General features: G+C 45.1%; 1 protein-coding gene across 1 annotated transcript in view; it reads right to left on the bottom strand.

Moving 5' to 3' along the window:
• The window catches only part of LOC107971125 (uncharacterized), a 178,804-nt gene that overhangs the window by 163,331 nt on the left and 840 nt on the right, over positions 1-14,633 (bottom strand). The window contains exon 2 of the mRNA XM_063804944.1: positions 14,334-14,392. Coding sequence (XP_063661014.1) covers positions 14,334-14,392 — 59 coding nt within the window. The remainder of the gene's footprint in view (positions 1-14,333; positions 14,393-14,633) is intronic.

The raw sequence follows: 14,633 nt of genomic DNA, 5'->3' as shown, positions 1-14,633 counted from the left end.
AACTTGACAGCCTGATGGAGAAGGTGGTATTTGATCTTTGCTTTGAAAGGTGGAAAGAATTTTAATCAGCAGAGAGGAAGCAAAAGGTATTAGTGGAGGGAACTCTATGAGCAAAAGCATAGAAGTGGGAAAATGCAGGGCAGCTTGGTTTCAGTTCAGTGAATTTGAACAGGAGCTAGGTTGCAGACTAAACCGAAGACAGCCATGAATACCTTGGTTTTTTAGACTTGAAGGTTTCAGTTCTTAGAATGGGACACTTATACTCACAGGAATGACTTCCTGAGCATATGGAGAACATGTTCCCTGATTTCCCAGGACATATCTGCTAGCATTAACTAAAGCACTGTCGTGTGTGCACATATCAATTTACTTACAAGTTATTTGCACACCTATAATTTCATTTACTTCTTAGAACAATTCTGTGAGGTAAGCAGAACAGTTTTTGTACAGATGTTGCAACTAAAGCCCAGAGAAGGGAGGGGACTTGATACAGTGAGGCAGTGGCAGAGCCAGGACTGAACCCACAAGACTCCTGATGCCCAAGCCAGTGTCATTTCCCAAGATGCTGCTTTGCTTCATGTGTGAATGTTAGCACTGAGGCAGGGGTGGTGCATGGAGGTTGCAAGCTCTGACTTCATTTTCCAGGCCTGGGTCCCCGCCCTCCCGCCGATAGAACTTAGCACTAAGGAGTGATGTAGCAAGGTAGGAAAAGGTGGCAGCTCCAGTGACTGGGGATAAGCTAAAGGGGCTGGGCTAAGCCTACAGTGAGGGGCTGGGCATATGGGAGGATCAGAGGCCTCCCTCTCCCTGCCTAGGGATCAGAGGGGCCACGATTCTACTTTGCTGGTTATTTCCAAACTCTAATGGGGTTTCATTGTTCCCTCAGCCTTGAGGAAACCCTGCTCCTAAACAGTCAAGTCAATGACCATCTGTTTCATCCTGGTATCTTCTGAGCTCTATCCACCTACAGGCACAGAAGACATTAACTTCCAGCTACTAGCCTACTTGTTAGCTCCTACTTTGCCAGTCTCCAAGTAGGCTGCTTCTTCCCTGGAGAAAATCAGAGGCTAGGCTGGTGGCAGAATCTGGTCCAGTGATACCTCCAATGCTCTGGCTTGCAGTTCCTTCACCTTCTTGACTCTTGCACCACCCCTCACTCTCCATTTTAGTATCCTTGGCCTTACCTGGAAATGCAGGTTCCCCTTTTTAGTCAGAATTGCTTGCTTTCCCAGAAGTTACATTCCTGGAACTCTATGGTTTGATTCCACAGAATCTATTCAACAGATATTTATTGAGTACCTATTCTGTGCCAGGAACTGCATTTCAGGCACCACACAAGCCTAATTTATCTGCATTTCCCCTCTCCCCTGTCTTCCCTTCCCTCACTGTCCATCTTTGACTCTGTCTTCAGTCACTTCAGTCTCCACACTAACTTTGGATCAAGCCGTTGTCCTCTCCTAAGCCTGGTCTAAGGAACACTATAGAAGAAATAGAAATAACTAATCATCATAGAAATCTAAATAATCGAGAGAAGAATGATGGTCATCAGAGGCTGGGGGACTTTGGGGGAAAAGAAATGGGGGATTATTCATCAAAGGGTACAAAGTTTCAGATAAACAGGATGTGGTGGTTAATATCGAGTGTCAAATTGATTGGATTGAAGGATGCAAAGTATTGTTCCTGGGTGTGTCTGTGAGGTGGTTGCCAAAAGAGATTATTAAAATCTGAGTCGGTGGACTGGGAGAGGCAGACCCTGCCTCACACAGTCTGGGTGGGCACAATCTAACCAGCTGCCTGCTCGGCTAGAATAAAGCAGGCAGAAGAACGTGGAAGGAATAGACTGCCTGAGTCTTCCAGCCTTCACCATTCTCCTGTGCTGGATGCTTCCTGCCCTTGATCATCAAACTCCAAGTTCTTCAGCTTTTGGACTCTTGGACTTACCCCAGTGGTTTGCCAGGGGCTCTCAGGCCTTTGGCCACTGACTGAAGGCTGCAATGTTGGCTTCCCTACATTTGAGGTGTTGCGACTCAGACTGGTTTTCTTGCTCCTCAACTTGCACAAGGCCTACTGTGGGACTTCACCTTGTGATTGTGTGAGTCAATAATACTCCTTAATAAACTCCCTTTTACATATACATATATCCTATTAGTCCTGTCCCTCTAGAGAACCCTATTACAGATTTTGGTACCAGATGTGGGGTGGTTCTAGAGAAACAGAATATTAAGGATGGAGTTCTTTAGTTGGTTTTGGGGTTTCTGGGGTTGGCTGCTTAATATGATTAGAACCCAAAATGCTAAGGACTCTACTTCTAATAGTATGGAGAACATTGATAGTGCTTGGTGTGAACTGTTTAGAGAGTTATGCAAAATAAACACATTTGATACTCCTGATTCACTGCTTGTGAGAGGCAAGGAGTTTAGTGACTATACATAATACCTTTGACCATATGTGGAGAACCAAGTAATATAATAATGTTGGTTGGTTGCTCCTAAGTTAACTGGACAAAATGATGAAAGAAAATGATGAACTCAGGGATTCTAACTCTCAGCCCCAGAAGTACATACTGATCCTCAAATCTTCTAAGATTGCCCTGAGTGAGAGTCTTATCTCCTGTAGAGAAACAGCTGAAATTGTGTAAAACCAGACACAAATTCTTGTCATGCGAGTGGCTGACCTGCAATGAAAGGTGCATGTGCAGCCTCACCAGGTGTCTATTGTTAAAGTGAGGACACTGATTAGAAAAGAGTGGGACCCTGCAATTTGGAATGAGGACATGTGGGAGGACCCTGATGAGGCTGCGGGCACTGAGCCCCTAAATTGTGATTATCCTTTTTTTGCCAGAGAAAACAGCCTGCTTACCCCCAGTGGTGGCAAGATCCCCTCCCTACCCATGCTGCCATCAGCCTTCCCACCTTTGTCTGAGGAGATTAACCATGAACTGCCTGAGGCAACAGTAATGTCCTCCCTTGAGGCACTTGTCAGGCAAGACAATGCTGATTCTCCTCAGGACCCACCCGCAACACCGCTGTTTGCTTCTAGTCCTATAACTAGACTCAAGTCCCGGCGAGACCCTAGAGATGAGGTTTAGAGTGTGACACACAAGGAGGTGCACTACACACTCCAAAAGAACTGCTTGTGTTTTCTAATTTACATAAGCAGAAATCTGGAGAACAGGCATGGGAATGGATACTAAGGGTGTGGGATAATGGTGGAAGGAACATAAAGTTGGATCAGGCTGAATTTATTGATATGGGCCAACTAAGCAGGGATCCTGCATTTAATGTTGCAGCTTGGGGAGTTAATAAACGTTCTAATAGTTTATTTGCTTGGTTAGCTGAAATATGGATCAAAAGATGGCCTACTGTGAGCAAGCTGGAAATGCCTGATCTCCCTTGGTTTACTTATAGAGGAAGGGATCCAAAGGCTTAGGAGGATTGGAATGCTAGAGTGGATTAATCACTTTAGACCTACTCATCCCAGCTGGGAGGATCCAGAAGACATACCCTTCACCAGTAGTTTGTGAAACAGATTTGTGATGGGAACACCTGCATCCTTGAAGAGCTCTGTGATTGCTCTTCTCTGTATGCCAGATCTTACATTGGGAACCGCAGTAACTAAATTAGAAAAATTTAAATGCAATGGGAATAATTGGATCCTGAGGTGGAAGGGGTCAAGTGGCAGCACTCAACCGTCAAAGGCAAGATGGGTGTAGTTACCATAATGGAGAGCAAGGCAAAGCAGCCATCAGAATAGTCTAACTTGTGCAGAGCTCTGGCTTTGGCCAATTAAACATGGTGTTCCTGGAAGTGAAATTGATAGAAAGCCTACTGCATTCTTTCTTAATTTGTAGGAGCAGAAAACTTCGAGGTCAAGTGGACAAAAGACTAATTGGAATTGTAAAAATATAGAATCACAGCCCCTCAATCAATTTCCAGACCTGAACCAGTTTACAGACCCAGAACCCCTTGAATGAAGGGGAAGCCGAATCCCCTTGAGGAAAGACCCAACTACAATACCAACAATTTATGCTGTTAATCTTTCTCCCATCCTTCCCCAAGGAGACTTCTGGCCTTTTACCAGAGTAACTGCACTGGGGAAAGGGGAATTATTAGATTTTTGGGGGACTACTGGACACTGGCTCTGAGCTGACATTGATTCCAGGGGGCCCAAAACGTCATTGTGGTTCTCTAGTTAAAGTAGGGGCTTATGGAGGTCAGGTAATTAATGGAGTTTTAGCTCAGGTCTGACTTACAGTGGGTCCAGTGGGTCCCCAGACTCAACCTATGGTCAGCTCCCCAGTACATGAATGCATAATTGGCATAGACATACCTAGCAGCTGGCAGAATCCCCACATTGGTTCGTTAGCTTGTAGGGTGAGGGCTACAAGTAAATCAAAAACAATATCACATCCCTGGAGAGATTGCAGAGATTAGTGCTACCATCAAGGACTTAAAAGATGCAGGGTGGTGATTCCCACCACAACCCCATTCAACACTCTTATTTGGCCTGTGCAGAAGACAGATGAATCTTAGAGACTGACAGCAAATTATCATAAGCTTAGCCAAATGGTGACTCCAATTGCAGCTGCTATACCAGATGTGGTTTCATTGCTTGAGCAAATTAACACATCTCCTGGTACCTGGTATGCAGACTTTGATTTGGCAAATGCCTTTTTCTTCATTCTTGTCCATAAGGACCATATGAAGCAATTTGCCTTTAGCTGGCAAGGCCAGAAATATACCTTCACTGTCTTACCTCAGGGGTATACCTACTCTCCAGCTTTATGCCATAATCTTGTTCACAGAGATCTTGATCACATTTCCCCTCCACAAAATATCACACTGGTCCATTACATTGATGACCTTATGCTGATTAGATCCAGTGAGCAAGAAGTAGCAAACACACTGGACTTATTGGTGAGACATTTGCATGCCAAGGGATGGGAAATAAATCCAACTAAAATTCAGGGAACTTCTACCTCAGTAAAATTTCTAGGGGTCCAGTGGTGTGGGGTCTGTTGAGATATTCCTTCTAAGGTGAAGGATAAGTTGCTGCATTTGGCCCCTCCTACAACCAAGAAAGAGGCACGATGCCTAGGGGACCTACTTGGATTTCAGAGGCAACACATTCCTCATTTGGGTGTGTTACTCTGGCCCATTTATTGAGTGACCTGAAAGGCTAGCAGTTTTGAGTGGGGTCCAGAACAGGAGAAGGCTCTGAAATAGGTCCAGGCTGCTGTGCAAGCTGCTCTGCCACTTTGGCCATATGACCCTACAGATCCAATGATGCTCAAAATGTCAGTGGCAGATAGGGATGCTTTTTGGAGCCTTTGACAGGCCCCCACAGGTGAATCACAGTGGAGGCCTCTAGGATTTTGGAGCAAGGCCCTGCCATCTTCTGCAGATAACTACTCTCCTTTTGAAAGACAGCTCCTCGCCTGTTACTGGGCTTTGGTGGAAACTGAACTTTTGACTCTGGGTCATCAAATCACCATGCGACCTGAACTGCCTGTCATGAACTGGGTGCTTTCTGACCCATCTATCCATAAAGTGGGGCATGCATAGTAGCATTCCATCATCAAATGAAAATGGTAGTATATACAGGATTGGGCTTGAGCAGGTACTGAGGACACAAGTCAGTTACATGAAGAAATGGCTCAAATGTCCATGGTCCCCACTCCTGCCACCCTGCCTTCTCTCCTCGAGCCTGCACCAGTGGCCTCATGGGGAGTTTCTTATGATCAGTTAACAGAGGAAGAGAAGACTAGGACCTGGTTCACAGATGGTTCTGCATGATATGCAGGCACCACCCAAAAGTGGACAGCTGCAGCCCCTTTCTAGGACATCCCTGAAGTACAGCAGTGAAGGGAAATTTTCCCAGTGGGCAGAGCTTGGAGCAGTGCACCTGGTTGTGCACTTTGCTTGGAAGGAGGAATGGCCAGATGTGTGATTTTTTACTGTTTCATGAGCTATAGCCAATAATTTGGTTAAATGGTCAGGGACTTGGAATAAGCATGATTGGAAAATTGGTGACAAAGAAATTTGAGGAAGAGGTATGTGGATGGACCTCTCTGAGTGGTCTAAAACTAAGAGGATATTTGTATCTCATGTGAGTGCTCACCAAAGGGTGACCACAGCGGAGGAGGATTTTAATAATCAAGTGGATAGGATGACTCATTCTGTGGACGCCACTCAGCCTCTTTCCCCAGCCACCACCATCATAGCCCAATGAGCCTATGAACAAAGTGACCGTGGTGCCAAGGATGGAGGTTATGCACGGGTTTTGCAACAAGAACTTCCACTCACCAAGGCTGACCTGGCTGCAGCCACCACTGAGTGCCCAATTTGCCAGCAGCAGAGACCAACACTGAGCCCTCCATATGACACCATTCCTCTGGATGATCAGCCAGCTACTTTGTGGCAGGTTGATTATATTGCACCTCTTCCATCATGGAAAGGGCAGTGGTTTGTCCTCCCCAGGACAGACACTTATTCTGGATATGGGTTTGCATATCCTGTGTGCATCCATTCTGCAAAGACTACCATCCGTGGACTCACAGAATGCCTTATCCACAGTCATGGTATTCCACACAGCATTGCCTCTGACCAAGACCCTCACTTTATGGCTAAAGAAGTGCAACAGTGGGCTCATGCTCATGGAATTCACTGGTCTTACCATGTTTCCCATCATCCTGAAGCAGTTGGAATGATAGAACGGTGAAATGGCCTTTTGAAGTCACAAGTAGAATGCGAACTAGGTGACAATACTTTGTAGGGCTGGGGCAAAATTCTCCAGAAGGCTGTGTATACTCTAAATCAGTGTCCAATATATATGGTACTGTTCCTCTCATAGCCAGGATTCACAGGGTTCAGTCATCAATGGGTGGAAGTAGCACCACTCACTATCACCCCTAGTGACCCATTAACAAAATTTTTGCTTCATGTTCATTACTTTCTACTGGCCTAGAGGTCTTAGTTCCAGAGGGAGGAATACTGCCACTAGGAGGCACAACAATGATTCCATTAAACTGGAAGTTAAGATTGCCACCTGGACACTTTGGGCTCCTCCTACCTCTAAGTCAACAGGCTAAGAAGGGAGTTCCAATGTTGGCTGGGGTGAATGACCCGGACTATCAAGATGAAATCAGTCTACTACTCCACAACGGAGGTAAGGAAGAGTATGTGTGGAATACAGGAGGTCCCTTCGGGCATCTCTTAGTATTACCATACCCTGTGATTAAGGTCAATGAGAAACTACAACAACACAATCCAGGCAGGACTACAAATAGCCCAGACCCTTCAGGAACGGAAGTTTGGGTCACTCCACCAGTACAAAACCACGACCTGCTGAGTTGCTTGCTGAAGGCAAAGGGGATGCCAAATGGGTATTAGAAGATTATAGTCATCAATAACAGCTGCAGACCAGTTGCAGAAATAAGGACTGTAATTGTCATGAGTATTTCCTCCTTATTTTGTTAAGAACATGTTTGTGTATGTATACACTTGTACTGAGAGAATATCTTCACTTTATTTCCTTTCTTTTTCCTTCATCATGTGACATAAGATTTATTGACTTCCTATCAGCATTTAAGTGTTGTTATCTTTATGTAATAGCATTTCGGCTAAGGATTAGTCAGCTTCCGGTTGTACAAAGGATAGCTGTATTATGTTAGGCTTAATTTTGACATTATTATTGTCTTTATTTAAAGATTATATATGATTTCAGGAGATGTGTATGGGTTCAAGTCGACAAGGCGTGGACTTATGGTTAATATTGAGTGCCCACTTGATCAGATTGAAGGATGCAAAGTATTGTTCCTGGGTGTATCTGTGAGGGTGTTGCCAAAAGAGATTAACATTTGAGTCAGTGGGCTGGGAGAGGCAGACCCACCCTCAATCTGGGTGGGCACAATCTAATCAGCTGCCAGCTCGGCTAGAATGTAGCAGGCAGAATAACGTGGAAGGAATAGACTGGCTGAATCTTCCAGCCTTCCTCATTCTCCTGTGCTGGATGTTTCCTGCCCTAGAACATCAGACTCCAAGTTCTTCAGCTTTTGGACTCTTGGACTTACACCAGTGGTTTGCCAGGTGCTCTCAGGCCTTCACCATTCACTGAAGGCTGCAGTGTCAGCTTCCCTACCTTTGAGGTGTTGTGACTCGGACTGGCTTCCTTGCTCCTCAGCTTGCACACGGCCTATTGTGGGACTTCACCTTGTGATCGTGTGAGTCAATTCTCCTTAATAAACTCCCTTTCATATATACATATATCCTATTAGTCCTGTCCCTCTAGAGAACACTGACTAATATACAGGAGAAATAGGTTTTGAGATCAATTGCACAGGAGGGTGACTATAGTCAATAAGAATGCATGATTTATTTCAAAGTAACTAAGAGAGTAAATTTCAAATGTCTCACCATAAAGCAATGACAGGTAAACAAGGTGATGGATATGTTAATTAGCTTGATTTAATCATGCCACATTGTATACATATATCAAAACATCATATTATATCCCATAAGTGTACACAATTATGATTTGTCAATCAAAAATAAAAATAACTCTAAAGAGTTGATTTCCATCAAGCACTTATATGTTCCAGGCAGTGTCCTCAGTAATCACTTCACATGGATTAACTCATTTATTTCAATGGCTTTGTTTTATTCATGCCCATTTTATAGATGAGGAAATTCAGGTGCAGTGAAGTTAAGTAGGCTAAGTGAAGTTGCTCTAGGTCACACAGCTAGGAAGCAGGATGTCACAAAACTACAGAATGGGGTGGTTATACATTCCTGGGTGACAGCCTAGCTGGACCTTTACCAACTAGCCCATTGTCTGCAGTGGCTATTTCAAACCTTGTCCAATATTAACAGACTTCCTTGAACCTCCGTCTAGTACTGCTTTTCCTCTCACTGTCAACTAGGAATTTTGCCTCCTTCCTCCCAGAGCAGGTAGAGGTCATAAGGAGTGACATCTTCAACCTTCCATAACAACAAACTCTACTGAGTCCACCCATTTTTCCCTCTTGTCTTGATCCCTCATCCCAGCAAAGGTTAATTCATCTGTAAGGGCTCTGGATTCCATCCCCCACTCCCACCCGTAGCCCCCACCCATCAATTACCTTGTTTCCTGTATCTTCTACTTGATTGATTTCTTTTCCTCTCAGCACATAAACAAACTCACACCCTTCCATCTTCAACCTTCCATAACAACAAACTCTACTGAGTCCACCCATTTTTCCCTCTTGTCTTGATCCCTCATCCCAGCAAAGGTTAATTCATCTGTAAGGGCTCTGGATTCCATCCCCCACTCCCACCCGTAGCCCCCACCCATCAATTACCTTGTTTCCTGTATCTTCTACTTGATTGATTTCTTTTCCTCTCAGCACATAAACAAACTCACATCCTTCCATCTTGTAAAAACAAACCTGAACACCAGGGCCCCCTCTAGCTACCACATCTTTGCGGTCAAACTTCTAGAATAACGAAGCTGTATACATTCTCCCTTTTCTCACAGACCATTCTCTTGACACCCCAGGGCAGTCTGGTGTATATCTACAGCTCTGTCCTAAACTGGCCTTGCCCATATCACCAGTGACTTGCCAGATCCACAACCAATGGCATCTTTTCTGCCTGTATCTTGCTGGATTTCTGGGCAGCATCTGACACATACACTCTTGGTAACTCTGTCTTTTATAAAATCCCAGTACTTTACTTGGCTTCCAGGAGAGCCAGTTCTCTTTGCTCTGGTTTCACATTGCCAATCCCTCTTTCTCCGGGCCTTGTGGGCTTCTATTCCTCACTCTTCTCTTGCCCTCACATCATTCATCTAAGGTGTCAACACCAAGTCCAGCCAGTTCTATCTTCCAAATACATCCAGAGTCCAATCAGTTTCCACCACCTCCACTGCCTCTATTCTGATATGGATCACTATCAGTGCCTCCTTCCTGGCCTCTCTGCTTCTTCCTTTGTTGCTATAGCTCCCTAAATGTTTTACTAAGGTCATGTAACTCCTCAGCTCAAAATCCTGCAAAATCTAAAGTCTTTAAAATGACTCAGAAAACTATACATTGTCTGTTTCCCTGTGTCCTCTCTGACCTCCTCTCCTACCACTTTCCTCCTCACTCACTGTGTTCCAGGTGCACTGGCTTGCCTAGATGCTCCTCTAACATTTCAGCATGTCACCACCTCAGGAACTTTGTATTTACTGGTCTCTCTACCTGGAATGCTTTTCCTCCAGATATCCTCATGGTTTGCTCTCTCAGTTCCTCTAGGTCTTTGCTAGAATATCACCTTCTCCAACTTCCTTGTTTAAAACAGCACCCCTCAGTACTCCCTATACCCATTCCCTGCTCTATTTTTCTCCATCACATTATTTTTTCAAGAGACAAGGTCTCACTATGTTGCCCAGTCTGCAGTGCAGTGGCTATTTGTAGGCACAATCCCACTACTGATCAAGATGCAAGTTTTTATGTGCTCCGTTTCTGATCTCGGCCAGTTCATACCTCCTTAGGCAGCCTGGTGGTCCCCTGCTCCTGGGAGGTCACCATGTTGATGCTGAACTTAGTGCAGACACCCTATCAGCATAGTGCACTACATCCCAGAACTCCTGAACTTAAGCTATCCTCCTGCTTCAGCCTCCCAAGTAGCTGGGACTACAGGCATGTGCCACTGCCCCAGCATATCCATCACGTTTATTGCCATCTGACCTACTGTATATTTTATGTATATATTTGTTCATTGTCTATCCCTCACGGAGCTTCCATTTTCATGATAAGAAAGAGAAAATTTAAAAATGACTCTAAAATAAATAACAATAAAAAATATACCAAGAGGTGGTAAATGCTGTGGATAAGAAAAAAAGGCCTATTAAAGAATTGGAGAGTGAAGGGGGTGGAAATGGGGATTGCTATTTTATATATCAACTGTTCAGTGAAGGTGTCACTATTAATGACATTTGAGCAGCCACCTGAAGGAAATGAGGTGCAAACTATGCCAATATTCAGAGGACAAACACTGTAGGCAGAGGGAGCAGCCAGTGCAAAGGCCCTGAGGTGGGATTTCTGACAAGTCAAATTCAGTATGTCCTAAACAAAATCATTTTTTTTTTTTTTGGAGACGGAGTCTCGCTCTGTCGCCCAGGCTGGAGTGCAGTGGAGCGATCAAGGATCACTCCAAGTTCTGCCTCCCAGGTTCATGCCATTCTCCCGCCTCAGCCTCCCAAGTAGCTGGGACTACAGGCGCCCGCCACCACGCCCGGCTAATTTTTTGTATTTTTAGTAGAGACGGGGTTTCACCGTGTTAGCCAGGATGGTCTTGATCTCCTGACCTTGTGATCCGCCCACCTCGGCCTCCCAAAGTGCTGGGATTACAGGCGTGAGCCACCGCGCCCGGCCACATTTTCCTAATTCTGTTCCTATATTACTCAGTTCAGTGGATGACAACACCATCCAGCAGTCCCTTGTCCAAGTAAGAAACTCAGGAGTTTTCTTCCTCTTCCACTAGACTGGTTGCCCTTGAGACCAGAAGCTGTGTGTAGTCCCTCATTCTGGGTAATGAGTGTGTCACTTAACACAGGGCCTGGCACAAAGGAGATGCCCAATGAGTGGTAACATCACACTTCATTGGTGGATGCTGGCACTTAAGCTTGATATTAGGCCTGAAAATGCCTCATTTCATGTTCAGTAAATACATACTCGTCAACAAGTTTGTGCCAAACTCTCTGTTGAGTGCTGAGGATATGAAGATGAACAAAATATTCTGCCCTGGGAAAATGAGTCTGGGTCTGCACAATAAAGTGAGTCTGTTCATAAGGAATCATAGGCTCATGTGTGTTTATATTAAAAACCGGTTTCGGCCAGGTGTGGTGGCTCACGCCTGTAATCCCAGCACTTTGGGAGGCCAAGGCAGATGGATCATGAGGTCAGGAGATCTAGACCATCCTGGCTAACACAGTGAAACCCCGCCTCTACTAATAATACGAAAAATTAGCTGGGTGTGGTGGCAGGTACCTGTAGTCCTAGCTACTCGGGAGGCTGAGGCAGGAGAATGGCGTGAACCCGGGAGGCGGAGCTTGCAGTGAGCCGAGATCACTCCACTGCACTCCAGTCCGGGCGACAGAGCGTGACTCCGTCTCAAAAAAAAAACCAAAAACAAAACAAAAACTGGTTTCAAAGTCATATTAGCAGTTCCATAACTTTGAAGATCTGTACATTGGATCAGAAGGATAGCAATAATAATAACAGCATCAGTAACTAACATTTATTGATACCATCTTATGTACTAGCCTCTGTGCCACTTCATATGGACTACTCAATTCTTACCACAATTCTCTGACATGGGTGCTATTATTTTCATTTTGCAGAAAAAAATGTTGAGACTCAGAGAGGTAAATTGACCTGCCCAGATCATCCTGCTCCTAAGTGGCAAGCTTCACATCCCAGCCCAGGCAGTCTGGTGGCAGAGCCACTACAACATACCACTTTCCTGGAAAAGATGAACTTAGCTAGTTGAGCCCCAATTTACCCATGCAGTCATGGTCTTTTACACTTTGGCCCCAGGCCTTTCTTTCTAGTCTAATGTCCAGCTCTTCCTCTCCCCACCACACAAATACTTAGCCACAGCCATCCAGAATTGTAGCTCTTGCCCAACCCACCATACCCTCTCACTGATGGGCTTTGGCTTGGGCAGGAATCCTTCCCCTACTTTTCTGACTTAACCCAACCGTCAAAGCTATCCTCCATAGAACTTTTCTCTGATACCCCTTGCCACCCTGGGGAGAAGGAGTCTCTTCATCTGCAATGCTCCAGAACACCTTTGCCAGACCTCTAGTGTAGATTTCAGTTCCTCTCAGAACTCCATACCCAGGTGCCTCAAAAAGGTTAACACTGTACTGCTTCTCCCAATAACTATCAACAGGCCTGGCATAGAGGAAATGACTATGGAATACTTGGTGAAGAAAGAAATGAGCATTGTAATGATGTGCCCTGTAATGATGTGTCTACTTGAGTTTATGAAGTTGCCTCCACACAGCCCACACATCTGTTCTTATGGGCTTTTCACTGCAGCCACAAGACACTAGGCAGCACGAGGATTATCTCCATTTTGCAGGTAAACAAACTTAAGAAAGATTTCCAGCTCCTCACAACCAGTGCCTGTCTTGACTAAGCAAGTTGACCACGTGTCAGTCAGCATGTGGAATGGGGTCTTACAGTACTCTCTTTATGAGGAGGCATTTTGAGGTGCAAGTTTATGCACACACTTGGTCTTTCCATACATCGTCCCTGGAGAGAAGTGAGCTATACAAACAAGAAGCTGTGTTGTCCCCTCCCACATCTTTTCCCCTTTAATACACACATACAGTATCCTCCCAAGACTCAGTAATATCTGGACCATAAAGAAGGGTGCTCAGCTGGGAGTTCTCTAGGATCACAAATAATATATTTTTTTTCCTGAAGCCCCATTTCTTTTGGGTTTAGCTCAATTTCTCACGAATTGTTCCTCCCACACTAGTCACTCCAAAAACTGACTGGTGTGACAGAATGTTTGGTGGCTGGGCAGAAGGCATAGAAGACTAGCCCCTGTGACAGGAGCAGCACTATAGTGCCTGGGACTATTTCAAGCCTGCCACCTGACTACTTTGCACACCTCCTCTCTCCCTGCTTCCACAACTGAGACTGCTCTGGCTCTTTGTTTCCCTGGACCCCAGGTTTGCAAACTGCCTTCTCATAATCTTAGTCTAATTCAGAGAATCAAGGTTCTGAGAGAAATGTGAGCAAGTGGCAGTGACCAGAGGCACGAGGTAGGGAGGAAGTCTATAATGGAGATTCTGGAAAAGAAAATAAACTTCCAAATCAGGCCCACAAATGAGAATCAGGACTTTGCAAAGCAGGAAAGCATAGCCCCAGGGAAACTTTTATAGTCCAGCCATCCAGATGGGAAAAAAGTTGCATAATGAGCCAGCAGCAGCTCCCTACTCCTCACCATTTATTTAGACTCAGTACTAGGATGGGAGTCTGATGTTCAATATTGATTTTTGTTGGCAATGTATAGAATGCCATGGAAGGTCATGGAACATCTATATTTTCTATAATATTCCGTGGAAGGTCATGGAATATTATAGAAAAAAATGAGTTGAACTGTCAGATCTCAAAGATATCAAGGGAGCCTGATGACGCTTACCCTCTCCTTGTGGAGGTGGGGTGATGCCCTGGCCCAGAGAAAAAAATGAATTGGCCAAGGTGTCCAGCAAGTCTGAGGTAGAGCTAGAGTCAGATCCCTAGCAGCCATGTCAGTTCCTGTGCTCTACACATGCAGAGGCAGCAGTCCACCTCTTACCAGTTCAGCAGCTGGATCTTTTCAAGACTGTCAGGACCCAGAAGCAGCAGAGAACACTCCTGCAATGCAAAAATAGCACGCATTGTTCTCTAATCCTTCTCTCTATCCTCAGCTTTAATCCACCCACCTCCCTTTTTAGACACACACAGAGTTTTAGGGCTGGGCCTTCTGGATATTCTTGAACTAGTGGTGGAACTAGATTCTTTGCTGCCTCAGCTCACCTGGCCCTGGCAGCCACTGATGCCACTTAATGTCCTTAGGCTAGAGACCCAAGTTCGCCTGGCTCCCTGCCACATCCCA

The sequence above is a fragment of the Pan troglodytes genome, chromosome X (assembly GCF_028858775.2).
Source record: "Pan troglodytes isolate AG18354 chromosome X, NHGRI_mPanTro3-v2.0_pri, whole genome shotgun sequence".
NCBI classification, from domain to species: Eukaryota; Metazoa; Chordata; class Mammalia; order Primates; family Hominidae; genus Pan; species Pan troglodytes.
This window is presented reverse-complemented; position numbering and strand designations above follow the sequence as displayed.